Source organism: Channa argus, chromosome 4 (assembly GCF_033026475.1).
Source record: "Channa argus isolate prfri chromosome 4, Channa argus male v1.0, whole genome shotgun sequence".
Taxonomy (NCBI): domain Eukaryota; kingdom Metazoa; phylum Chordata; class Actinopteri; order Anabantiformes; family Channidae; genus Channa; species Channa argus.
In genome coordinates, this window is record NC_090200.1 from 15,035,697 (window position 1) to 15,063,221 (window position 27,525).

General features: G+C 38.7%; 1 protein-coding gene across 1 annotated transcript in view; it reads left to right on the forward strand.

Annotated features, from left to right (window-relative positions):
- Positions 1 to 27,303, forward strand: part of LOC137125388 (novel protein similar to elongation factor RNA polymerase II (ell)) — a 27,559-nt gene extending 256 nt beyond the window's left edge. The window contains exons 2-12 of the mRNA XM_067500786.1: positions 5,108 to 5,155; positions 15,000 to 15,127; positions 15,530 to 15,684; positions 18,030 to 18,271; positions 19,448 to 19,572; positions 21,067 to 21,181; positions 21,789 to 22,245; positions 22,745 to 22,808; positions 23,257 to 23,428; positions 23,529 to 23,573; positions 23,923 to 27,303. Coding sequence (XP_067356887.1) covers positions 5,108 to 5,155; positions 15,000 to 15,127; positions 15,530 to 15,684; positions 18,030 to 18,271; positions 19,448 to 19,572; positions 21,067 to 21,181; positions 21,789 to 22,245; positions 22,745 to 22,808; positions 23,257 to 23,428; positions 23,529 to 23,573; positions 23,923 to 24,033 — 1,662 coding nt within the window. The 3' untranslated portion in view covers positions 24,034 to 27,303. The remainder of the gene's footprint in view (positions 1 to 5,107; positions 5,156 to 14,999; positions 15,128 to 15,529; positions 15,685 to 18,029; positions 18,272 to 19,447; positions 19,573 to 21,066; positions 21,182 to 21,788; positions 22,246 to 22,744; positions 22,809 to 23,256; positions 23,429 to 23,528; positions 23,574 to 23,922) is intronic.
- The last annotated feature ends 222 nt before the right edge of the window (positions 27,304 to 27,525 follow it).

The following is a 27,525-nucleotide window of genomic DNA, read 5'->3' on the forward strand; positions in this document are numbered from 1 at the left end:
TGTTCTTCCTACTGGAAGGGAAAAAAAGTTAAGTTTAAATACTTTTGTAAACTGCGGACTACTCAGGTCTTATCAACAGAGGCGTCAGTGATAAGGGCCATGTTTAAATGCTGGCTAAACTTGATTTATTGGGATCCTAACAGGCAGTGTGACAGACTCTAATATTCTTCTTCAAGCTCGGAGGAGCATTTGTTTTGAACTGAAAAGGAGAAGCTTGGGCAATTTCAAATTGTGCACTTCTGCTTACCAAAGCGTAATCTCCCGAGAAAACCAAAACGCATTAAAGTTCCCAGAAGACCGAGAGTCGCGATTACGCCCAGCTGTTTTTCTCTTTTTAATAAATATGAATTTCATTATTTAGATTGTGGGCCGAGACAAATCCCATTCGGTCATTAAATGTTAAAAAGGTTGCGTTTTTGCTCCCTCTCGAGAATGAATTAATGAGCAAGATATCAAGCAAACTATTAGACTCCTCTGAATCCGGAGACTGTTTGGCTTTTATGGTCCATTATAGAACGAGATCATTCAGTCTGATTGGACAGTCAGTCTCACTAACACACAGCCGCTGCCTCTACGTTGCCGGAGCGTCACAAGCAACATTGTAGCAACCCAGCGAGTACGAATTCCGGAGTGTCGTCGCCAGAACTTAATCATGAACATCGCCGAAAGTTATCCTAACACTTCCACTTCATTGCGAGTTTTTTAAGATGTGACAGTCTCGCTTAGGCTCTGTCTCTGCCACTTTCATCTGCAGCTAAGCCTATTTGCACATTTCTCCGTGATGTCTTGCTGCTGATTATTTATATCCGCGCACTGTTTCCCATTTGTCCTTGTTTTTTTACTCGTACATAAAGTTGCCTTTTTTTGTCGTTAAGTTGCTATTTTTTACTTGCACCCTTTCAAAATACAATACTTCCATGTTTACAGGAACTAATAAAATAAAAACAATGATATACCTACATAAAACCTTAAACCTTTACATGCTACACGGTAACTTCCATAACTAATATCAACACCTTAAAGTTAATCCTGCAGTTATGTCATAAATTAACATCCCAATAACAACACTGCAAGAACGAGCAGTTATTGCAGTTCTGTCTTTTCACTTGAATTGATGTGTTTGTCATCCACTTTTTTCCTTTATAACAAAATGGGGATTAATTACTAATAGCGTGTAACATCACAGGAAAATGCAATAAGTCATATTTTCAATTGTGTTAATTTATGCAACAAATCCTTTGGTAAAAAACAGTGAAAAGCAGAACATTTATTGTATTTATTATATTTTGATCTTTTCAGTTATTATATTTTCATGGTCCCGTACTTTGAAAAACAATCTCTGGTATATAAAGTGCATCCAGAAAGTATTCACAGCTTTTTCCACATATTGGTATGTCACAGCATTATTCCAAAATGGATTAAATGTATTATTTTACTCAAAATTCTACAAACAATACCCCATAATAACAGCTTGAAAGAAGTTTGTTTGAAATCTATTTATTAAAAATAAAAGAAAATATTACATGTACATAAGTATTCACATACTTATGAGTATTTCTGAGTTCTGGTGCATCCTGTTTCCACTGATCATCCTTGAGATGTTTTTACAACTTGATTGGATAATATTTGAAGAGGCATACACCCGTCTATACAAGGTCCCAAAGTTAACAAGTTTGGAACCACCAGGACTCATCCTAGAGCGAGCCGCCGGGCCAAACTGAGCGATCGAGAGGGCCTTAGTCAGGGAGGTGACCAAGAACCCAATGGTCACTCTGAAAGAGCTCCAGCATTTCTCTGTGGAGAGGAGAACCTTCCAGAAGAACAAACATCTATGCAGCACTCCACCAATAAGGCCAGTATGGTAGAGTGGCCAGACAGAATTCACTCCTCAGTAAAAGGCACATGACAGCCCACCCAAAGGACTCTTAGACTATGAGTAAGAAAACTCTTTGAACTCTTTGGCTTGAATGCCAAGTGTCATGTCCGCTCACCACCTGGCCAATACCATCCCTACAGTAAAGCATGGTGGTGGCACCATCATGCTGTGGGGATGCTTTTCAGTGGCAGGAGCTGGGAGACAAGTCAGGATTGAGGGAAAGATGAATGCAGCAATGTACAGTGACCTCCTTGATAAAAACCTGTTCCAGAGCGCTCTGGACCTCAGACTGGGGCGACGGTTCATCTTTCAACAGGACAACGACCTTAAGCACACAGCCAACATAACAAAGAAGTGGCTACAGGACAAGTATGTCGGTGTCCTTGAGTGGCCCAGCCAGAGCCCAGACTTGAACCCGATTGAACATCTGTGGAGAGATCTGGGAATTGCTGTGCACCAATGCTCCCCATTAAGCCAAATGAAGATTAAGATACTTATGTACATGTGATTTTTATTTTTATATTTAGAATAAATTAAGATAATAAATATGAAATAATGAATTTAATCCATTTTGGATTAAGGCTGTAACATAAAATGTGGAAAAAGCTGTTTCTGGATGCACTGTATATTTCATGAATAAAACAGTTTAGGAACTCGTGTATTTTCAAAGTACCAGAGATTGTTTTTCACAGTAGGCAAAGTTAAAAATATAAACATTGAAAAAATCTAAATATAATGGATTAGGATGGAATGCCTGGTAATTTATTGCATTTTAGCAGTGTAGCTGCAACAGTATTTAGTACAGATACAAGTACAGGAAATGTCAAGCGGAGGACTATGAACAGACATTGCACTATATTTATATAAATACATATATAAACCTGTTGTTTTGTAACATTTAGACAATGAAGCGGTATTACTAATGATAACGTAACTAATGGTACAGCAATGCTTTTACATCACATATGAAAAATTACAATCATGATGTTGCAGGGACACACTGTTTGTAGCTCTGGCTATTTCAAATGGTGCACATCTGTATGTTTACTAAAGCATAATTTCCTGACAAACTAAAACACTTCTAGGTTCTTATATGGATGGTTAGTGATTATGCCCTGCTGTTTTTCAATATATTTCAAATTCATTATTTAGATTATGGGTGAACACAAATGATTTTCAGTCAATAAATGTTTAAAAAGGTTGCTTTTTGTCATTTCGCTCTTGGGAATAAATTAATGAACAAGCTATCAAGCAAATTATTCGACTCCTCTGAATCAGTAGATGGTTTTATTGCTTTTATGGTCCATTAGATTAGACTGAGATAATTTAGTCTACCCAAATGGTCTTCCCTAGAGCAATGCTTGATAAGACTGTTAGTCTCACAGATATGACTGCTGTGGAAGGCTCACTAAGCTTTTTTCCAGATCTGTAAAAAAAATAAAAAAGAAGTGTATTTTCATATGCTTCACCATCCCAGGCCATAATAAAACTCGACCTGGATGTGGGAGTTGGTGGGTTAGCTGTATAGTCCACACTGGACTCCACAGGCTTTTGCTCAGCTCTAGTGTATTATTGTTTTCTGCCCTTTAAACATCTGGAAGCCCGCCCAGCTCCAAAGCTCATGGGTCTGTGAAGCAGAGTAAACTCCAGAGCTCACACAGCCAGCTTCCTCCAAGCCAAAGCAGGCAACCCGGAGAGGTCACTGCAACAGTTTTTCCTGTCAAAGCCCACCCTAGAAAATACTGTTTTGAGCCACTGGTCTCCCACTGTGGTGTGGAAGATTTTGTCCCTTGGAGCCCCAATTTGTAAGAGTTGCTGCTATTAGACATAATTTATTTATGAGTTTCATGTCTATGCTGCAAGTAAAGAGAGGCTGTTGTGAAAATGATCATGAGGACTTGTTTTTGAATTAAATCTGGGCTAAAATTATTGACTTCTCTACAGTACACAAAAATATCAGAATCACACATCCCGACATAAAGCTTTAAGATATTCTGTTTACTATTTTTGGTCAAAACTGATGTCATGTTACTTTCTGTTGGTAGAAGAGTGATCTTAGCTCCGGAAACTAATGGCAATTATTAAATTTATATTGACTTTGCTTGTTTTGTCCAACCTTCAATTCATAAGACAAATATATTTAAATGTCCGTCATTTTGTACAAGAAACAAGAAATATTCACATTTTAGATTAAACTTGAATTACTTTATTATATATAGTGCCATTTTTTGATACTTTAGCCTAATAAAGGATGTAGAGGAAGTTATGTGATGCCATTGCTGATGTCATCAGTACACATCAGTATACATTCACAAATTGTTTTAAGTCTACTACTCCAAACTATTAATTATTCTCACATTTTAAATGATGATATTAAAAAGTTTATGATTAATCTGATTCAAACTAGTCAAGCAAAATTCAAACCCTCTGAGCTGGGATTGTTTACAATATGTTACAAACATTATGTGCTCTAATATTTATTATTCCATTCAATATTAAACACTACCATATGAAGAAATCACAACATTTCTCCTTGATAGTGAAGATACTTCTAAAACCATTAATAATAAATTAAGAGCACTGTCAATCATTGGCACAGGTGTACACCAAGGATAATAGCCTCCATCTATCAACAGTGTATCTTGTTGCCTTTACAGCAGCATTTTTGTATGATTTAAATATATTTTTTATCAGTAGGATTAAGAAAACTATATAATGGTTTATGAGCTTAAGTCAGGTATTCTGGTCATATTATGGAGGTTTTAGAAACAGTACATTTGTAAAAAAAAAAAAAAAAATAGATTTTTTTTCAGAATGAGCTTTGTCTTCTGTTTTAATCTGTATGCTTCCAAAATACCCCCCACACCCACCCCCACAAACATCCTCACTAAACTGACATGAGCAAAGTTTTCTGTGGTCTATAGACTCATTAATCACACACATTCCTCTGTAGATTAGGAGCAGAAACCCTTGAACTGTAGACTTAATGACATAGAAATATGACAATAATTCACCAGGACAAAGCCTGATGGGAAATGGCAATTATGGCAATATTTTGGCATTTAGTGCGGAAAGTTTATAATAAGCCAGACTGCTGTTATACCAAGAAATCCAGTGAGCAGAGTTGGAAGAATGGCAGCATATTTTCACTTATAATGCATGAGCTGTCCCTTTGATTTAATGTGAACATGATTCCTGAATCTGTGACCAGTTTCTTCTCTCTCTCCTCAGGCATCACTATCAAATCAGCCAGCGATTTGCTTCAAGGGGAGCCAGGGGGTAAGATGTTTTGCATACTCTCCCTATTAGCTCAGAAATTGAAGGCTCTAATTAGTTCTGATTTGCTGTTGAGTGCACTCATGATGATTCCTCTGCACATTTTTGTTTGATTCTTAAGCATCCAGTAAGCATGTGCATATATTCAAAAAGAGGTCAGCCTTTTGACTTTCCAAATGTCCATATTAGTTGGATGCGACCCAGTAGTTTATTTCTTCAATGTCAAACCTGAAACACACAGTGATCTACATGGAGAATATAGCTAGTGCCGAGGCACCAGAGCCTATATCCTGAGGAAAAGGGGTCATTAATTTACATTTTTACTATGATTTCAAACATGCTGGAAAGGATAAGTAAAGACATGGACCAACTTAATCAACAAAAGCACTTTGAAAACGGTTTCCCTGCAAGGTGTCTGTAAGCAAAGATGCCTGGGTCTGGTCAGATTAGTTGGGCCACTATAATACACAGCTCTGCCTGCTAGGCTACTACACACCACACAATCAAGCCTGTCTAAAAGGAGTTGTTCTAATCCTCACAAGAGCCGATTGCATTGACAAAAGTGACTTTGCTCTGTACACAAATGCTGGCCCTGTGTGCTCACATGGGCCCTGTAGGCCCTAAAGACAGGGTACACTATACCCCCAGGCTGCTAGCCAGGTTACTGGGTCAGGCTTGCAACTGGGGAGGCTTTATTCGTGTAGGGGGAGGAGAAGAGGGAGTAGACGAACCCCAGGGAGCCACCACGTCTCCATGCATGCTGTCTCTGTGCAGACTTGAATGATTTGCAATACAGGAATGATACAGGAGCTGTGGATTTTTTTTCATGAAAAGGTGCAAAATTATTTATGTAAACATGTAAAACAATGAACCACAGATTAACCTGCATAAATAAGTCTTTCTGTGCAGCAATGTTAAGTGACTGCATTGTAAGTGTGCTTTAATCACTGAACCGGATTGGTGATTATATTATGGCTAGCACATTACATATTCAAATTGCAATGCAGAATTCAAGCATGAGCTCCCTCCCCCTCTGACAACAGTCCCCGAGCTGGACGATTGGGCATTAATGAGGTAGCTGTACCCATTGGTGGTGGGGGAGGCCAGATTAAGCCGTTACGCTGGGGGGGCGTTGGAGAACATGGCAGTCTGGCTTACAACTGACTGAGAGGATAACCAGTATCTATGTCTCCAGGTTGTAACTTCACAGCCCCCCCCCCCCACTTTTTATTTGCTGGGTAAGTGTTTACTGCATAGAGCTCATCCCTTCCTCAAAAGAAGCATAAGATACAAGAGGCCATGTGTAGCTGCTGTGAGGTTTGTGTCAACTGACAGCTACCAGCTGTAGAGCTCGATCACAGAACCTATGGCTCTTGGTCCTTGTTGGCTCAAGTCAAATTTCCTATAAAAAAGGGCACTTCCAGTGCCACAAAAACCAGAGGAATTCTTCAAATCACCGTCCTGGCATCAGTCCAGGGCTCAGCGGTATCAGGGACCACAGCTCCTATCAAGAAATAGCATGCTGAGGTTTTCATCTGCCTTTCTCTCTGACCCTGTGGCATCTAGCCTCACTGTTTTAAATTGTCTGCCAAGTTTGTAATCATGCAACAAAAGACAAGTTCTCAGAGTTCTGTGAAAATGATGTTCAAAGTTGATGTACAACTTGTACAAATTAGGATAAACTATTCAGTTTTTGAATATAGGATCGAAATGGGGTATAAGGGGATACCTTTGGAGGAAAATTAACTGAATGGGTTTGATTAATGATTAGCATCTAGAACAGGGAAAGAAGTTTTTTTGTTTTGTTTTTTTAACAAGTGATGACCGTGATGCAACTATAGGGAAATAAGGGAAGTACAAAGATGTTCTTTTTCACACTCAAACTTGACACTGCAAAGAAATTTAATTCTGGATTTCTTTGAAATCATCGGCAGGCATTAAGGAAAAAATTCAGAGGTGGTCTTGGTTCCCATGGCCTGGAATTTCACATCCTAGTGCTTATTTTCCTTTAGGGCTGCGTGCTTGTTGGCATGATCTATATCAATTTAGTGGCAATTGAACGTTGTGCGTTTTTTTTTAATTTTTTAATATTAGATCTGTGCTTTAGGGCAATGTATTAAGTAGGACATACAGTATGTTTTATTTACCTATATACTTTTTATTTACGCAGACACGGTTCTACTTGTTTATTATTCCACTTTCACTTCTGTTCTGCTTAGAGAGCTCTGTATCTCACCTGCTGCACAGCAGCTGGGTTTTTGCAGGCCAATGAGTGTTTCATCATTATTTTTTACCACTGAATATAAACTCAATGCGTGAAATATTGTTGCAGTAAATGTTGATGTGACATTTGAATTTTGTGTTGTGCCGTGTCAGGTGTGACATCAACTTAATTTCCTTCTCAGCTCATGAATGTTGAATTGCAGTTGTCATAGTAATTGTTTTTGTTTATGGCTTTGTGTGTTTTTATGTGCACAGCTGCAACATACAGGCAGCAGTTTTGAGATAAGGGGAATGTAGAGGTGCTCTCAAAGATATTCTCATGACAACTGTGTGTGAAGCTTCCCCTGGGCTCCCTCCCACCTGCTTTCTTGATTATTGTGCCATTTCACCCCATGCCTTGGCTGAATCCTTGAGAGACATCAGGGCCTCTATCTCACACACGGCTGCTTTGAGTCAACCCCCACCACGCCGCTTTGCTTCACCTCCTGCTTCTACAGCAAATAAAGTTTTGTACTGTGAAAGAGTGTATGTGTGAATGCACACATAATTATTTTTCTCCTTTTTTTTCTGGAAGCTAATTAGAATAACAATAACAGGAATGTGGTTTGAGAGCCATCCCCCAGTGGCATAGCAGTGAGAGGAAGATTTGTCCCACGTGCTTTTGAAAGGGCACACGCCGCTCTATTCATCCAGATGTGTTAAGCGAGGCAAAGGCTCCGCGTTCTTTGCTCATCTGAAGCCCATGATGTTTACGCGCAGGCAGTTGGCCTTAGGGTTTTTAGATCATACAGTGTATTTTAGGAACAAGTCTTACGAGATTCTATAGTTGATGAAGACTTTTCTTTAGCTAGACCCTTTTTTGTTTAGTTACAGTCCAAGTTTATCTAATGGCAGGTTGACTAAAGATGTAACAAGTCAGAAGAACTCACAATGACAAAAGCTGACACTAAAAAGTTATAAAAAAATAATATATAAAACAATAATATGTAGATTTTTCACATTTAAGTCTGCAAGCAACCTACAACAGGTATCCTGTGAAAATGATTGTTAAAGATTTAACTAAAATATTATGATGTAGGTAAGTGAAAGGAAATCGAATGGAAAAGTAAACATAAATGTTGTTCCACTAGGAAATGCAACAGATTATGTGATATCCTTGACTTATGTGTAGCTTGCCTGCTCTGCTGTTTCAGTATCAACGTGACTAAATTGATCAAAGTCTAAGGTATGGCACAGTTTACTGATAATTACAATGTGTACAACAAGTAGGTCTAGACCTTTTACACAGCTGAACGTGTCTAGTTTACACATGGGAGACTGGGAGTGGTGAGTTGTTTCCAAACAGGATGACAATATGCATTAACTACACTGTTGCCAGTTTTCTTGTTCAGTGTGCTCTCACAAAAGTCTGCATCTATATAATTAAACAAACACACTTTTTCCTTTGGATTTAAAAATGCAGCACAACAGGATATGAGCAACACAAACACTGCAAATAAACACAGGCACTGTTTTTGTGCACAGTAGTGCGAAGTCTTCACAGCTTAAACCCAAAAGCTTTAAATCAACAGCACAGAACTATTGTTTAATCTAAAGACAGAGAGATTTAAAAGACTTGTATAATCCGTTAAACAGTTGTCTCATTATATCTTCCACAATAGTTACCAAGTCCAAGGCATGCTGCATAATCTCCCTAGATATCAACAAATAATGCAGGTTGTCATCATATTTTATAGACAGGAATACTATTGCATATAAAATATAAAACTCATTTCCAGTGGTTTCCGTCTTTCCATACACCTGCATGTCAAATGTGTTTGACAAACCATATGATTGTGTTATTTGGCTCACCTCTTCAGTCCATGCAACCTGATTTTACACATCACATCGCAGAGTATGTTTTGGATTTTCCCCACCTTTTCCAAGTTTCCCTGCAAATTAATCAGGCTTAGACACACTTTCCAATGCACAATCTGTGAATTGTTAGAGGATTACAGGCTGCCTGCGTGCTTGCGTGGAGAGAAAAGTCCAGTAATGGGAGGTTAGTGCCGCACTCCCAAGTGGTTTTGTGGGGTTGCTCCAGTGAGCCAGTTTGGAATCAACAATAGAAACACTTAGCCTGTATCAGTGCATCAGAGGTCTAATAACTATAGTGTAAAATGGAAATTTCCTAACTTCCAAACAACTGTCACCATCTCAGGCAAATTAGGCATTGCTTATAGGGGAAGTACATGTACAGAGATACACAATCCAAGTGTGTATAATTGTCTTTCGTGTGGTTTCACTTCATATAATTCAAGGAGAGAAACAGCAGCCTACCACTTACATACAATACAGCTGTAGGCTGTAGTGTTGTCTCCATTCCTCTGTAAATGAAGAGGAAGGCACCTACAGGAAGGAGGAGTGGGGGTGTTGGGGATGGGGAGACAGTGTTTGTTGAGGTTGACAGATTACCCCCAGCTTCTCTGAAAAAGCCTGATTCTGCTTGGCATAACAGCCAGTACCTTGGGGGATGCACGACACTTGCCCATCCCCATGTCCCCACTCTACCGTCAGTCCTCCCAACCCCCCTCCCTTTTGCTTTTCCTGTCTCTACCAACCCCCCTCAATGAATAGATCCTTGAGCACAGGAACCACCACATCCATGTAGGCTCACTGAAACATGATTTTAGACAGTAAGAGACAATGTCACACGTTTCTTTTAAAGAGTCACAGTGGAAGCATTGAGCAAACGGTACAAAGATTTTAGAGACTAGTTGGGTAAAATTAAAACTGTTGCTTGACTGTATCTAACACTGGAACACGATTAGCAATTGAATATTTTCTACTGTAAGCCTATGCCTTAATATATGAAGTCTATTGTGTAATTCATGAGCTCAAATTTGTACTTAACACATCAAAAATGAACCAATCCACTGGCTTGACCCAGGATCCACCCCCCTCCTCTCCACTGAGTTGCACATTCCTAAAGGAAGACTATTTAGGACCATCCCTCATGCACTGGCTCTGCCGGGACCCCCCCCACACCCCCACACCCCATCCCCACCCCTCCCCACCCCCATCACACACACACACACACACACACACACACAGCCCTGATCCCTCCCTTTGCCCCCAACAACACACAGCCACACGTCCCCGCTGTTCATGAATAATCCAGGCAGCCCGACAGGCCATTGCGCTCAGCTTTGTGGGGGAAGAAGCTAGAACAAAAGACAGGCAGCTCACAGGCAGCTATGGCTGAGTAGGCTCAGATGAGAAGACAATGGTAACTAGTGTCAGTACAGACAGGGGCAGGAGGCAAAGACTTCAGAGTACATCACATATCCAAGCGCCTGCTCCCATCTCAGTGCTGCCAAATACCAGAGCCAGGAACCTTGCCTTCTTGCGTTTGTGTGCAGAGAAAAGGATGAAAGACACAGAGAGAGGAGCCATCTTCTCATCTTTCTCTGCAGATGTTTGGCTTGCAAAAAGCACACACGACTGGAGCAAAAATAGATATATTAAATGAAGCTATTTGTTCCTTCCCCAACCAAATAGCAGGGTTAAGGACTTTGTTTAAGCTCACAGATGAGCAGTTTAAACAGTCGGGGAGTGAAAGATGAACTTTTACAAGGACACCACCGGTGGTGCCCTTTGTCATTGTTTAAGTGCTGAGCCCCCGCCAAGATTTTCTGTTACAGTCCAGTTCACACCTTACAACAGCTTGAAAGTATTTGACATCTCCAAACACACGGGCTGGAGTAGCAGATGTGGCATGGCCAAGGCTGCAGCGGCAGTTATTGTATCAGCCTGTATGCTTCATGGGGGGCTGTGCAGACAAGGTGCTATGGATTACTGTTTTGATGCTATTTGAGCTGTAAATGTCCAACGGCTAAACTTTACTATTATGCCCTTAACGAGAATCATTAGTGTGATTCTTTAATGAAGCTGCTTTATTGCATTAAACTGACACACGCTAATAGTACTCTGATGATAATAATGCCTTATTAAGCTTTTCTCCGATTAATTACCCATCAGATTAAAGGACTCAGACAATCATAATTAGAATACGATGGAGCAAAAACAGTTTAATGAGTTCTTTCCCCTCTTACCAAGCTGGACAAATAATACTGATTTAGTAGTTATCTCCATAATTATTAATATATCCTACTGAAGGAAAAGCTAAATCTAATTATATATGCCAAATAGATAACTGAAAACATACATATCTTAAGTGCTGACATACTTTTCTGAATTTAAAGAGCTCAAGCTCAAGCTTAGTGGCATTAGAACTACACACATCATGAGGTTACTCTCATTTTATGGCTCGGAGTGAATGACCACAGTCTGTCTACCTTCCTAAACGTTGTTAATGTAAGAGTCATTTGAATGTAAGCATCGAGAGTGCACATAAAACAAAATATCTGTCACTTTGTTTATAAAAAGGCACGTTGAAGTTCTTGTTATGTCAATTTGTACACATGACTCACCAGTGCTTGACATTGAAGTATTGGAGCAATACTGTTGCATGAGCTCAGTCTGAACTCAGTCAGCCAATTTTTAAACTTCAAAGAAACTGCAAGGTGTGTACGTGTGTCACGTTTAATATTTTTTTGTTCATTGATGAGCATATTACATATTAACCAGTTTCCCCATGCTTGGCTTATGTCTCTTTCTTGTGACATAAGCCAATAACCATCAGCTTGATATTTAACTTGCACTCCCTGCATGTGACGTGTGGAAACACAAGTCTTCCTTTCCCTAAAAACAAAACACATGGCAACACACACACACACACACACACCCTCAGGGGATCAGACCAAAGCTCCATAAAGAGATATCTATCTATGTAAATCTACACCCACTTCTTGACTGACAACAGCTTCAGGATCACAAACCTGTTGGCACAAGTGGTGTCACTGATTAAACACAAAAGTCAGACTTTCATCAAGCTGGGAGGGATGATGATGATGAAACAGGCCACTTTGCATAAACTGGCTGTGATGATTAGTGTTTTCCACAGTTGGTGTAATCTGCAAACTTCTGGTTGTTCAGACCACAGTAGAGTTGTTGAATTGGTTAATGTCACTGGCTGACAAGGTAACGTTACCATAGATGTGTTATTTCCTGGAGTGTTTTTTACCATTGACTTAATATTTAGAGCTATACTATATGCCTTCTGAAATGCGTTCTTCAAATGTATTCTTCCTCTCATGAATGAAAAGGTGAACTCAATGAGTATTAAACTTAAACTTAGGGTTTGCAGCCACGACCTTACACAACTCACAAATAATGTTAGCAAACAACAGTTAGTGAATGCTAGGCTAACTGTTATTCAGTTTATTGACTTAATACTGTTACATTGCAATTTAGAATCAGCTGTTAAACTCGACAGTTGTTTCCACAGTGAAACGTGTGTAGCAACATTACACAATTACTGCGGGTCTCTAAAAAGTGGATCAGACACTAGTTTCCAGACTTTGTGCTAAGGTAATAGGCTGTTGGCTGTAGCTTGACATTTGTTGTACAGACAGAGAGTTGGTATCTCCTGCAAGAAAGCAAGATAACATATTAATAGATAGATCAAACTGTTCTTTAGTTTAGTGTTTCAAGTTTCCCCGCGGCGAGAAAGAGAGGCTGTCTTTTAGAAGTCAGGAACTGAGAACTAATGGGTTAAATGACATATGGTTATGAAGCTTAAGAAGGAAGCTGTGAATAAAACGGGGACGGCCTCTGAACAGTCTGACCTGAGTGACACTGATTAGAATCTGAATGTGAAGTGTGCACGGTGGCATGGACAGGGGTGACAAGCAAATCTAATGCATGGATGGAGGGGGATCATACTGTTGCCATCAACTAAAAGAAAGGACGTGGTGGCACTATTGCAATGCTAAATACATAAAAGTGCACTGTCATCTTAATGCAAGCTAGCTTTTGTTTAGCAGAACTCTCATGTTAAAAAGAAGTTAAAATACAGTTTCTCTGCCTTTCTCCTTTCTCATCAGTAACCCCCATTTTAGTCACTTGTTGCTTCTAATTTTGGTCAAGGCGGCTACTACTTTACTCTCTTAAAATAATAGGTCCTGAGGACATGGCTTGCCTCTCGGTCGTGCTCACTTTGATGCTTTTTTAGGTGATCGTTCCTAATTAGCCTAAAACCTAAAACAGACTTATGCAGAACTCAGCTTTACCACTTCATGTGAATGGTCCGACATAAATAGGTCAGGATTAATGGTCAGCTGTGCGTTTCAAGCATCCATGGCCTTGTGGGCTGCTATGCATTTTGTTTTGACATCGGTGGGCTTATGCACATGAAGGAAAGCTGGAGGCTAATGGGGGGTAGGGTGAATGGCATGCATTTGGTTTTAGAAGAGGAGGAGGGGTGTCGAGGACAGGAGCTGTTCATTGGCTCTGTGCTGGGAAAAAAACTGCTTATGGCTTTGCTGCATGACTGGGCATTTGTGACAGCTATAGTCCTGCCTGCCACATCTGCCAGGGGCACTGCGTTCTCAGTCAGTCAGCTTATAATCAATCACTTACAACTGAAACTAAAGAGGCAGCTTCAAGTCCAACTGACTGACATTTGCTTCTCTTAAAACCCACAGTCAAAAATATGCATTTGTGCTTCAGCCAGATGAGATACCACAAGGTCTGGTTCAAAAATAAGTAAAAGAGAATCAAATTTTGAGATGTTACCGCCATCTACATTGAGTACTGTTCACTAGTAATCACCCATCTATGGCAGTAAATGACAGGTAACAAACATTGGGTTTCTCTTGAATATAGGATGTTCTGTCAACAAAAGTAAACTCCATTTTCAGGCTGAAACTCAGCTGCAGGCAGTGTACATGGGTTATAAAGGACTTGATACCTGTTGGTTAATGACTTTCTTTGTTGAACTGTCCTTTTAGTGGAAGTAGGTTTTTGGGTCATTTTATGCAACAGGTTTCTGTCATAATTAGACGTCACCCTGCTGGCTTGTTTGTTGCTAGGAAGCTGTGGGCCGTCTCTAAGAGAAGAGGTTATTGCCCAAGTGAGAAAGCTGTCAACTGTGCTGCTTTTTAGTCTTTATGTTTGGCCTTTCGGACAGGTGATTTCCATGACTGGCTACAGGTGACCGTCCCTGACTTGGTAGGCACGATGTAGCTTTTGTGATCAGCTGAATTTGAATATTATTTACTGCAGGTCACATTTATTGCATGACAAAAACAAGGCCTAAGCAAGTTGTGAATGCTTTAACCCTTGGGATTCTTGAACTGCTATTACCTTAATATACCACATTAAAAGATGTTTACCATTGAACTAGTCATGTGATCAAATTATGCCAGCATGATCGTGGACTCCTAAGGCTTAATCAGTTGCTTATGTTGATTTACTTTAAAGTGTTTCTCTGCTTTTAGATGATACTGAATCAGACCAGGCTACATCTGGGAAAAATAAAACATGCTTGTTACATAACTCCCCCCTCTCAATTTAGCAACGCTGTCAGAGTATGCAAGAGTACCCTGTAAAACTGCTAAAGGTGAAACATTAGCGTAGCTTGACTTGACAGTGAGAACTGGCTTGGTGTTTAATTAATAATTAGTCTTCCAAATGATTGACACTTATAATTTTATATTTTTTTCTTATTTTCCTTGCATAGTACGTAAAGATCCCAGCACCATCCCCTGAATCTCCCAATGGATTCAGAGTCTTCTCCTTCTACCTATCCAGCGACAGCAAAGACAAGCCTCAGTCCAGCTTCGACTGCATACACCAATATGTCTCGGGGTAAGAAGCACACATAACTCTTTCCACAGTCTGCCACAAATGGAATTTGGAGTAATTTTGGTGTCAGACATATAACCACAGGACCTTCCCAAAAGTGGTGTCTCTCTTCAGTTCTACAACAACAGACAGTACCACTGTCAGGCTATATTAAAAAAACAACACTATAATAGGATCCATGTAATTCCCCTTAAACCTTTTAGCATTCACAACTGCACATTTGTGGTTAATAATCTTGAAATAGAATAAAATAAACTGAATAAATGCACACACAAGTCACACAACCAGTTATGTGTCAGACAAACAACATGAGTGCTACGTTTGACAAATGGCCAGCTGATTGAGCCAAGCTAGGAGATGTGTGAGCCTAAAAATAATTTTTCTTCTTTTGTCTCCTCTGTACAGGGAGGGCAGGGATCACCTGGAGGGCCAGGGCAGCATTCAGGACAAGATCACAGTGTGTGCCACAGACGACTCCTATCAGACAACACGGGAGCGGATGTCTCAGGTGGAGAAGGACATCTGGAGTCGCTCAGCAATTGAGATCAAGCCGGGGCCAAGTAAGCTTTTGCCTAATAGCCGTATCTGTGTTCTGTTGTATCCACTAGCCTCAGTTTACGTGGCAGCCTTGAAGTGAGTAGAGATCAAGGACAGATAACCAGAGAGTTTTCATGTTCTGAGAAAGCTTCTAAACCATTGCTTCTCACCATGTCATCCTGCTGATAATTGCCATATGGCAAGGAAGTTATCACTTAATTGATCAAAGTGCTGCATTGCAGTTATTCATGTGAGGATTCCTCTTGTTCATGTAATTTTCCTTTCATTTTGACCAGATTGCTTAGGCCCAATGCCAATTTGCCTGCCAGCACCATTAATGGGATTGAGTTTGCCAGAAGTATGCACTAACAAGTCTCATGCTTATCAAGTTTTATCAAGTTTTTTAGTTTTTTTTAAGTACAATTATACCAAATACAAATGAATGTTTTATTTAGATGAAATATTTATTAAATTTCATCGTCAGGAAGGGCATCCGGCGTAAAAACTGTGCCAAATCAACATGCAGACAATGACCCGCTGTGGTGACACTGAACTCAAGTGATAAGGCTGAAGGGACCAAAAAAAAAGAGGAGAGAACACTTTAGGTGTAGTAATCTTACATGTAGGATCTCCTTCGTGCAATTAATTTTATGCACTGACTTGGCTTAGCCTTAGCTATGGTTTTAGAATCACTGTTGATTAAATTGACTATGGTGCAACTTTATAAAAGCATCTAGCATTTGGCTTCATGACATTTAGATGTCCCACATGTGTTTAAACACTTGTGTAGGTTTTTTTATATATATATATATAGTATTATAGCTGGACAAGCTAGCTGTAGAAAACTAGGTTCTACTCTTTTCATGCCACACTTTTCTGCAGAAATTGTCTGTAAGATGCTTTTATTAAATGAATTTAACATATCTACTACGTGTATAATAGTGATAAATGTTGGAAAAACAAGAAAACCTGTAACATTGGAACATTCATTGTTTTTATGATATACCCCTCTACTTCAACATGTCTATTCAAGTATGTAACTGTCAAACTCTTGCCCCCATACGAGTGAAGTAACTGGTCTATGGATAACAGTATGTGCTATATGCAGCGGAGAGTTGTTTTGTGGTGACGGGATGTCTTTTTATGGTGCAGTAATGATATACTCCATATACCTCACAATTGTAGGTTGCAGAGTAGAAAAATGTCCACAATTTAGTGTATGATTTAAAGAGTGGAAAGGAAGTATGTTCCTTTCCAGTACATTCAGTGGAAAGGAAATGTGTATATATATACATTGCAAATGTTTATTTTGAAAAATGTAACAACTATAAAATCATTTTACTCTTTACAGTTTTTCCTACATTTACATCTACATTTATACGTTATTGCGAATAGATGATATTTTTAGTTACACAAATAAGCTACTGTAGAGCAAGCCAGTTAAGACATCACTCATCACAAGTTTAATTCCATAAAAGCTGCATTTATAATCATAAAATTCCCATGAGCTGCTTTACTCTATTAAAGTCAAACAATGGTTCTAGCTGCAGCTTGCTTGAAATGTGGTAGTACAGGTTGTTTCAGTGCAGAAATAATATTTGCCTGCATCATAATGTCCCTAAGACTGTTGCATTTTGCACAACAGATTTAATGGAACTCTTTTAGAATTATATTACTATAACTGAGATGATTTTTTTTCTAAAGTGGACATATCTATGCTTTTAACGTGCTGTCAAATGCCCTGTATACATGTGTTTAATCTATAGTTAGTAATGACCTATAACAACAACCAAAGTATAACCTAAACAACTCAAAATGAATTAGCACTGCAACTGGAATACATTGGCTGTGTCATTTGCTTGAGTTTCCATGGTCTGTTCACTCAGTAGCAGGCTAAACCTGGAGCCAAACTTTTTGCACTTTTCCTACTTGCAGCATCACTGTCTCTGCACTTGAACACAGTACAGTGTGCTGGGTATTTATATGTGTAGATTGGAAGTGCTGCACATGTATGTGTAGTATGATGCAGACTACATGATAACTGAGACATGAAATGTAGATAAAATGTATTAGGGTTGTCTGTAATGTGTGGGCATGTCTTTCAAAATCGGGGTGTGATTTGTTTAACTAGCCTGAGGACTAGATTAGGAATGATTTGTTGCTGTGTTATTACAGGATACTGTGAATGTATGTGGATCCGTTTATCAGATGAGTTGTAATCTCTTTGCTCTTTAGTTTTTGTGTAGGGTAGCGTCTGTATGTTAATTCAAAAACAGCTTTAGATTACTGCTGTGATAACCTTTTGATGACTGAAGAAAACTGCCAAGATTCATTTTGAAACTGCTGTTTCCATTTGTTTTGATCTAAGGTGCATACGTGAAGGAACAGAGAAAGAAGGGTCTGATATCAGCCTCAGACAGTAACAATAAGCACTCCCCCAGCAACAAAAGGAGCCTAGTTCCCAGCCCAGTGGCACACCGACCTTTGAAGGATCGCATCATTCATCTCTTGGCCCTAAAGCCCTACAGGAAACCTGAGCTGCTACTGTGGTTGGAGAGGGAGCGGGCCAGTCCAAAGGACAAGGTTGATTTGACCTCAGTACTCGATGAGGTGAGACATCTGGCACATTGCTCTGTAAACACATTATTGAGTAATGACAAAATGTCCTCAGGTGCAACCCAAAAGAATATACCAAAATGTTAAGTAAGATTAATACAAATGTGGCCATTTTTACTGTCACTTGATATCAGAACTGTTACTCCGTTCAAATCGAAAGCTAAACCCCTCGATCTTGGGGTGAATGAGAAGCAACTTTGTAAAGCTCTTTGATGGATAAGGTACAAAAGTGCTATATATTTGCAAAGCATTAAGGACATTAATGCCATTGACTGAAGAATTTTCATTAAACAAAAATTAGATATATGAAAATTCTTCAGTCAAGGGCATTAATGTCCTTTGGAAATATATGAAATTACATGATTGTACCATCTCTGGTCTGTTACCTGAGCCTGAGTGTTTTTTTATTTATCATGGGCTGTTTTCATTTGTTATTTTATGCATTAATATGCTAATTATTGTCCGTGGATCAGACACAGTCAGCAAAAAATCACCACTTCATGGCATTCAGTGCTACAGTGTCTGATAACGTTGCTCAACTCGATGACACACATTGATAAATGAATCATAGCAAAAGTTAGTAATGAAACTAGAAATATGCTTATATCTAGTAAACCGAAATAGCTTATAAGAGGCATTAATACGTGAAAGGCTCCAGGCTTCTAACATACTTGAAAATGTCTACAAAACAAGTGTGTGACCCAAGCAATGCACTTGGCTGGCCATGAATCCCTGAGGCCTGCTCACAATGATGGGGCTGCTAGATGTCAAGATTAAGGATTGATACTGGAAGCATAAATTAATCTCTAGCCTGTTAATGATACTAATGAACAGAGGTTTCTTTAAAAATGATGATGTATGTCATTTAATTTTAGGAATATTTCCTGTGTTCATAATGTTTGAGTGTCCCTGTGCAATCATCAAGTGGAAACTGTGCTGCCGCTGGTAGCTGTAATTAGGGCTGTGCTCTAATTATCTCTTGATATTTTTTTGTTTTGAAAGAAGAGGGATGGGGTGCTGCCAGTTGGGATCTGACTACTTTGAGAATTGTTTCATTTAGTTATAAATTGGATTTGTGGGCAGGTAAAAACCGTTTGGTGCTGATATTACGGTGCTTCTTTTTACCTTTGGCTTTCTGATTTAATACTATTTGGAGTTGTGTTGTTTCAGGTTGGGAGACTAAACCTTAAAGACCACAGCTACTCTCTGAAGGATGAGCTCTACAGACATGTGCAGAGAGACTGGCCAGGATATCAAGGGGAAGAAAAGCAACTCATCCACAGACTCCTGCTCAGGTGGGCATAATGTTATCCTAAAACTAAAAAAAGTTTGTTCCATTTGTTCCATTTAGAGGGTACGTTTTTTTTTTAAACAGTTAAAACTTTGGAAATTTTGCTTGTTTGCTCCCGTGCTGTGAGTTTGACTCACTTCTAAATAAATATTTACTGCCAGTGGCCAGTTAGCATAGTTTTGCACAAACAATGTAAACACAGTGAAATAGGTCTTCTAGAACACAATAGTTAACATCTTCTTTGTTTAATAATAGGTGCTGCTTAGGGATTTTGTTACCTTTGTCAAGAAAGGTAACAAAGCCTGGAAACAGGCTACCAGTTTAACCCTGTTTCCAGGCTTTGTGCTATGCTAAGGTAATTATCTGCTGGCTGTAACACTATATCCGCTATACAAAAGTGAGAGTAGTCAGAATAGTCAAACTATTGCTTTAAAGTTCCTGTAGAGTTTTAGAAACCCATTTGCGGAGATAATGCAGAAAAGACTAAGGAAAGGATGTGTTTTGACAGTGCTGGCATTAATAGAGAGAGAACATTGAATCAATGTAGAAGTGTGCTGTGATCATGCTGAAAGGGGAGCTCCTAAATGACTACTTCTCTGCACTGATGAATCTCTTAATGGACACATCAAAGCAGAGGAAAATATTCCCTGCAATGTGTTGCCAAATGGCATTATCATGGAGGGGTTCAGAACAGCAAGGCTGAGCGTCTAAGGATAAAGCTTCCTCCCTCTGTATGCTTCTTTTGCCTGCCAGTAAACATGCAGGCCATGTGCTTCATGAGTGTTTTGGAAAAAGTGCAAGTCCTGTTGGCTGATTGCACAACCCCCTCTGTTCATCATCCCTGCTGAGTGTAAAAAGCTTACAATAGGAGTCACCAAATTGATTGCCAAGTGCGATGAAACCGTGATAGCCTGTAAATACTGTAAACTGCAAATTTTTTTCACACTTTTATATATTTTTAGGGATATGTCCTTTATGTTCACTTGTTGCCTTATTTTACTGGGATGTTAATGTTTAATGGCTCTAAACGATTCTTATTGACCATATGATTGAGAGGGGAGCGTGAATCCACTGAGGGAGTGTCTTTTTGTAGTTGTGCCTGTTTGAGGAAGGAGCTGTAGGAAGCAGATTAACACAGAAGAGGGTTTAGGCCTACTGAAGTCAAATGTGCTGCTATTGTTCTGCTCACTGGACTTCTCTCAGTCTTCGTGGCTGCCTCCTGTAGATTGTATCACCAGACACTAAACAAAACATACCACAGACATGTGCAGATGAAAAAGATTGACAGTCGTATAATGTCAGTGAATATTTGTCCTATGCTGTGTGTCTTCTCTGGAAACCGTGTCAGAGTAAATGGTAATTGGTCATGGACTTGCTCATAAATCTGCCAAGCAGGCTTTACGACCTACATGCTGCCACTTCCTGTTTAGCTTTACAGGTCACTTACCTTGCAGTTACTCTCCAACTAAAGGTACTGGGTTTCTTAATCTTTCCTCAGGAAATTTCAGCCACTCCACAGTAGCCAGCTGAAAAGTCCCCAGACCAGCCATTCATTCCACAAAACTCCTGGGGACTCTCCTTCACAACTCAGTCCTGCCAAGAACCTTTCAGTGGTAATTATTCACTTTGAATAATTTCTATGTTCCCTACTTCTTCTTTGAGACTAAGAATAAACTGTATATTTCCTCTTTTGCACATACACATTATTGGAATCACATTTCTTTGGGAACTTAAACAGAGTTGCTGTTTCCAACGTAGAGCTCTAACTGAAAGTAAAGGCATAGATCCGCATTTCAGGAAATTCACTTGTTTGCTTTCTTGCCATGAGCAGATTGATCATCTCATGTCTCTTGTGTTAAATATGTAGCTGGAGCCAGTCAGCTTAGCTTAACATGTTATGTGCCTCAGTATTTTTTGATGAAGGAGCCAACAGAGACTCCATGAATAGTTTAACACAAAACCTTCCATTAAATTTTTGTACAAATTAATGAATGTGTTGACAGACCACCTTTATATGTAATCTACAGTAACTCCAGCTGGCTGTAGCTTTATGTGTACGTACTGACATGAGTGTGATGCTTTTCATTTAACTTTCAAGTATGAAGTTTGAATTAGTGCTTAATAGTAAATATTTGAGCACACTGTAGAGGTAGGATTGGCCCATGTCAGGTGACAAAACATGAAGGCCTAATAATCACTGTATTCTTTTTTCCTTTCTAGAAACGCCCATTGCCCCTGGACTCATCCAACTCTCAGACCCCCAAAAAACAAAGACTATTAGACCAGTGTTTGTCTCTGCAGTCACCCTCTCATGGAGACTACAGCACCAATGGGGCATGTAGCTCCTCAGGTCATGGGAACTCCAGTTCACAGATCAAAATAGAGTTCAACAAGACCAACAATCATCTCCATGGGAGCCCGAATGGTCTGTACTCACCACATAAACTCAGTGGGTCATCTGTTATTCCCAAACTGGAAAGGACAGAGTCAACTCCTACTGCACCCAGCCTCAAGCCCCCACACATTGAAACCTCCATTTGCACTGACCAACAGTTAAGCAATGGCCAACATAAAAAGAAGAAGTCCAAAAAGCACAAAGACAAGGAGCGAGAATGCTTAAAACCAGACTGGATAGAGACCAGTCCAGACCTCAAGCAGAACCAAGAAAATCTCAAAGGTAAATGGCAAGAAAAGTATACCACTGTCCTCTCTTAAATGTTTTGTCATTTTATTCATGCTATTGAGCTGTATGTTTTATATGACCTGTTAGGCCATGAAGATTAATAACCCTTTATTTGGCAAATAGGAAAAAATTCCTTACAGGTTTGGGTTATAGCTTAACCACTGCAGATAGCTAAGAGCAATTTGTATAGTGTCGTGAGGACTGTAGCACGTTCTCCATCCTCCAGTCTACGCTCACTGTTCTAGCCTGTTGATGATTGACCGTGGAACAGCTGGGTGACCTACGGTCGAGCGAGTCAGCAGGCAGCAATGCCTCCTACTCGGGGCTGCTGACGTCACCCCTTGCCTTGGATCAGATCGCTTATCAGAGACAGTTATAAATGATTCCATCAGCCTTGATATGATGAGCACTTTATTGCATTTGCATTAGTTGATAAGTCTTAGTAGCTTTAACCTTTTTTCTGTCAACGTGTGTGTGTTTTTTCTATTCACAGACCACGAGGGAAAGAAAACACCTGTCAACAGAACCTCACCAGAGGAGCTGCCAGACTATTTAATGTAAGATTGCAAACATATTCTCTCCAATATTCAGATGGGATGGATACTTCTGAAATGAAAATTAAATAATTGTCAGTAGTTGTTTATATCATTTGTAACACAAGTAGTTTTGGTTTTGGAGTCTAATACACTGTGGGTGAGGGGAAAAAAAACAACTTGTCCCTATAGGTTTAGGCTCAGCTTTAAACGATTCAAATAAATAGATGGAAGCATAACACATGTCTAAATGAGCTGTCACAAAGCTGCACTGAGAATGACTTTGAAAACAAATGATCTTATGTCTTACATTTATACATCTGGTCAACACATCATGCTGTTAAATCAGTGACGTGTCAGGCCTCTAACTCCGCAATCTGCACTGCCATCTACTGCATGAATTGATTAAAACACTTTGACTTGTAACAATTACTTCTGCTTTTAAATAACAGCTCATGGTTACTCTTTGCAGAAAATACAGCACCGTAACAGCACTGGAGCAGCGTAAACAGTATAAGGATGACTTCTGTGCAGAGTACGATGAATACAGAGCTCTTCATGACCGGATTAGTGCTATCACGGAGATGTTTGTTCAGTTGGGCTCAAAGATCAACACACTCTCGCCAGGAACACAAGAATATAAGGTACTGTCTGGACCAAGAGTCTACTGTAGCTACTCTATTTCTAGCAAAACAGCAAACAGAAAACAGATTGCTAACACTTTTTCTTTTATTTTCTTTCCAGCTTATGGAGGACCAAATTCTACAAAAGTACAGAAAGTACAAGAAAGTAAAAATGACATTTTTATTTCACACTTTGAACACTATACACAGCCTCATGCAAGAACCACTGTTAGGAACGATATCTGCCCATCTGTATAGGGCTAAAACTTAATCTGAATAAATCTGGTAATTAAATGTAACCAACATCAGCCAAAGTCAAACATTAAAGAATAAAACAATTTAACAGCACCTGTAATCAAGTTTATTATCACCTTCTGTATGTCACCGGGACCACATACAGGCTTACTATTAGAGTGCCAAAATGGTGGCTCTTGCATCAGACCCATTATGTTGGATATTAAGGTTTGATACTATAAACTCAATATTGCCTCCCCCTGTTTTGTTTTTTCTTTTAGAAGTTTCCTGGATACCGGGAAGAAAAGAAGCGATGCGAGTACCTACATCAGAAACTGTCACATATCAAAGGCCTGATCACAGATTATGACCGAGCACAGGAACTCTCCTAGTAATAAACTCTGCCCTCAAGAGGGTGTAATATGACTGGACCAAAAGACTCCTAATGGACACAAAGACTGCCCACCTAGGTCCTGGAGTTGTTGAGACACTATTCACTTTAGTCCTCCAAGTGTTAATGGAATTGAGGAGCAAGGTCCTTTTTTAGATGTGGGCTGAGACCACTGACTCGTGATCAAATGTTGCCCTTTAACACTATGGTTTTCATCTATTAACGCTGTAATGGCTGGATTTTGTTCTGCTGTAAAATAGTCCGATGACACAGTGAAAGCCAAATCCATTTTACTAAAATGCAAAACAGAAGTGATCTTTCCTGCCTAATGGCGCTTTATTCTATCCTTTTTCTTCTGGGAACTAAAAAGCATTGATGTATAAAAGTATTAGTATTTATAAAAGTATTGATGGTACAATCACTTTTAGGGTAAAACAAATACTACTAAAGTCTTTATATTTAACATACAGAAGTTTTTGCCTTTTGCTGATAAAATGTCAAATGCTGACAACTCGTTACAATCACATCAATTTTCCATTAGATACAAAAAAAAGATTACACAGTAACAATAATATGGTGATGCCATAAATAGTATATATGTCTTCTGATCTATGCCACTTGAATATAATTCAAATTAGACAAAATGCATCACCCACACAAAGCCTATATTTCTGCAGGACTAGTATCCTACAAAGGTTTATCTCAGATGCTCAGATCCCTAAAATAATGCAGAATAAATTTAAAATGTGCTACTTCTCATGCAGAATCTGGTTGGGATCAGTTCCTCCAATTGTATCTGTCCTGTTTCATTTCTAAGAAATGGTATGCTACAAAACCAGTTCTCACACTACAATAATGCTGGGTCCAAGGTAGTGCTTGTGCGCATTTAGCATCAGTTTCACCCACATGTAGCCTACAGAACCATGACCTGCCTTCTCAAAATGTTATGAAAGTCTTCTGATTACAGGTTTAGTGAAATAAAGTATTTACACGATAGAGGAATGATGTTGCTTTCACTTTTCATGCAATTTAAAACTTGGTGTTTATTTTGGAAGCCAACCTAATCCACACATATTCTGTATAATTTTTCTCAATACAGGATTTAATTCAGTAATTCACTGTGTTGTTACAATTTGACATTATTCTGCTGAATGTGATAGAATTGTCAACTGGAGATGCAAACTGGACTGTTTTTTAATTAATTTTTTAACCGAGGTGGAGAGTACTTTGTGCGCAGTCACTGTGATCAAGCCACTTCGGTACATTTGGGTGTAAGAAGGAGGATGACCTGTAGAGGCTGCTAGTGGATGACATTTTGAAGTCAGTTGTACCTAAGCAGGTTAATTAAAAAAAACAAACAAACAAAAACAAAAAAACACAAACCTGTAATTTTTTTTTTACCTTAATTAGCAGTGGCCTCAAGTAGAAAATAGTGATTGGATTTCAGTGTTTTCATTTGTATCAATGTAGCTGTGGTTGTCTTAAAGATGGCTTAAAATACCAGAATGAAGTTAATATTTGCCTTAACATGTACGTTAGTCATTTCCAAGATTATGGTGCCCCTGTTCTGAAATGTTCATGGTAAACCTGCACAGTTCAAAGCATTTCTGCAAAAATCTTTTAGATTGAAAGAAAGTTACTGGGTAGTTGTTGTGCAACAGTTGTCCAATCTGTGGTTATTCTGTCCATATGTAATAATTTTCTGTTTTAGCTTCATTTATCGTGTCAGATAATAATGAACTGTACAGGAATTTAATTTACTGTCCATTTTTATCCAGCATCCCTAAATCAAAAGGAAAATAGTTGCAGAAACCCATTCTAAACAACATGCTTTGCTTCTGCAAACATTCAATGGGCTAATTATTACATACATAGCAGCTTCTTTGCAGTTTAAATGTATGTTTTCACATTCTGTATTCGGGGATGTTTGAAGGATGTGAAACTAACAAAAGTGGCCTTGTCACATATTAAAGTTCAAGAAAGGGATACTTATTAGCACTGACAGTTGGAAAGATAACTGTAAACCTTGATGATGTTTACCAGTTTTGATTATGAAATCTTATTGATATTATACTGGAGTCATAAATCTCTGTTACACCCATAAAAACTATTTTAGTTTGGCTGTTTGGAACCTCTTCTTAGGATCAGACCCCATAGTTTTTAAAAATTCTTCTTTTTAAAAATATCTTTGTAGGCTTAGAAAATATGCTCCACCCAAATTGAGAATCTTATTAGTCAAAATGACAATTTTATCTTGCTCTTGTGTCCGGTTCTCATTCAAATGAGAAAGGTACTAAAACATTTTTAATAATAGCAAGATGAAAATGAGGCATAATAATTTACAAAACTAGTTCAAGTTATGAGCTTTTTTTATTTAACACTGAATAGTTTTTATCAACTGTAATCAAACAAACGGCATCGTGGGCGATGGAATGGACAAAATGTGGGTCTAATCATATAATGAATAAAGATAATCATGCCATCTAGTTTACCATGGTTTTTGGGAAACCAGACCCTTCATGAAAGGAGCTTCTCAAGTGCTAACCATGATGTTTTTTATTATTGTGGCAAGAGCTAACTACTCAAGGTGCCTTTTCATTAAAAGAGCAGAGTCACTCTGCATGTAACCATCATTGGTATTTTGGCTAAAAACACACAAAAAATGTAAACGTATTTGACACTGTTTTACATACTAGTGCCACTGTTCAAAGTGCTTTTTTTCATATTTTTTCTGTTCTGTCTTGTAAAATGTTTTAAGTGTACTGGCACTGACTTCAAATTATAATTAAATTGAGCATTTCCATTACAAGTTTAGCATTATAAAAATGCAAAGCTTTCCAGGACACCAATTTAAGTGCATCTAGTGTTTCCTGTTTTGATATGTGTATATTTAATGGAATGGCCTGAAGCTTGTTTAAATTTTTGCTTCCAGCAAACAATTCCTACATATTTCATACAGGTGTGCCTAATTGGTTTGTTGGTACTACAAAAATAATTTTAATGTGAAATTAAATATTTCATAAATCACTACAATGTATGCACCTAGGAGAACAAATGTCTTATTTATTGCTTTGTATGCGTTTATTCTTCTGTTGGATTCATCTTTGCATAGTCTGTTCATTTTATCTCATCAAAAGTATGGTAAAAGGGAAATGGAATATATTTTTGCAATTTTTGATGGTAGGTGCTTTATCAAAGTATCATCTTCGAGAAAAGCTTACAGAAAAAAAAATGGTATTGTTGTCTCAGTGAAATTAAAATTTTCATTCAACAGGTCTATTTTTTTTCCCCACAAGAGTGCAGTACTACTCTATTTTCTAAACTAAAACGGTTTTGCGGTAATAGCTGGTTTGAGGTAGTTAATATTAAAGTAGCTAAACTAAAAACAAGGAAATATATAAAAATACAAAAGAAAAATTAAAAAACACACAATCTTATGTTTATTATATAGTGTTTTATTTAACTTCTAATTAAATATGACAGTGAAAACATT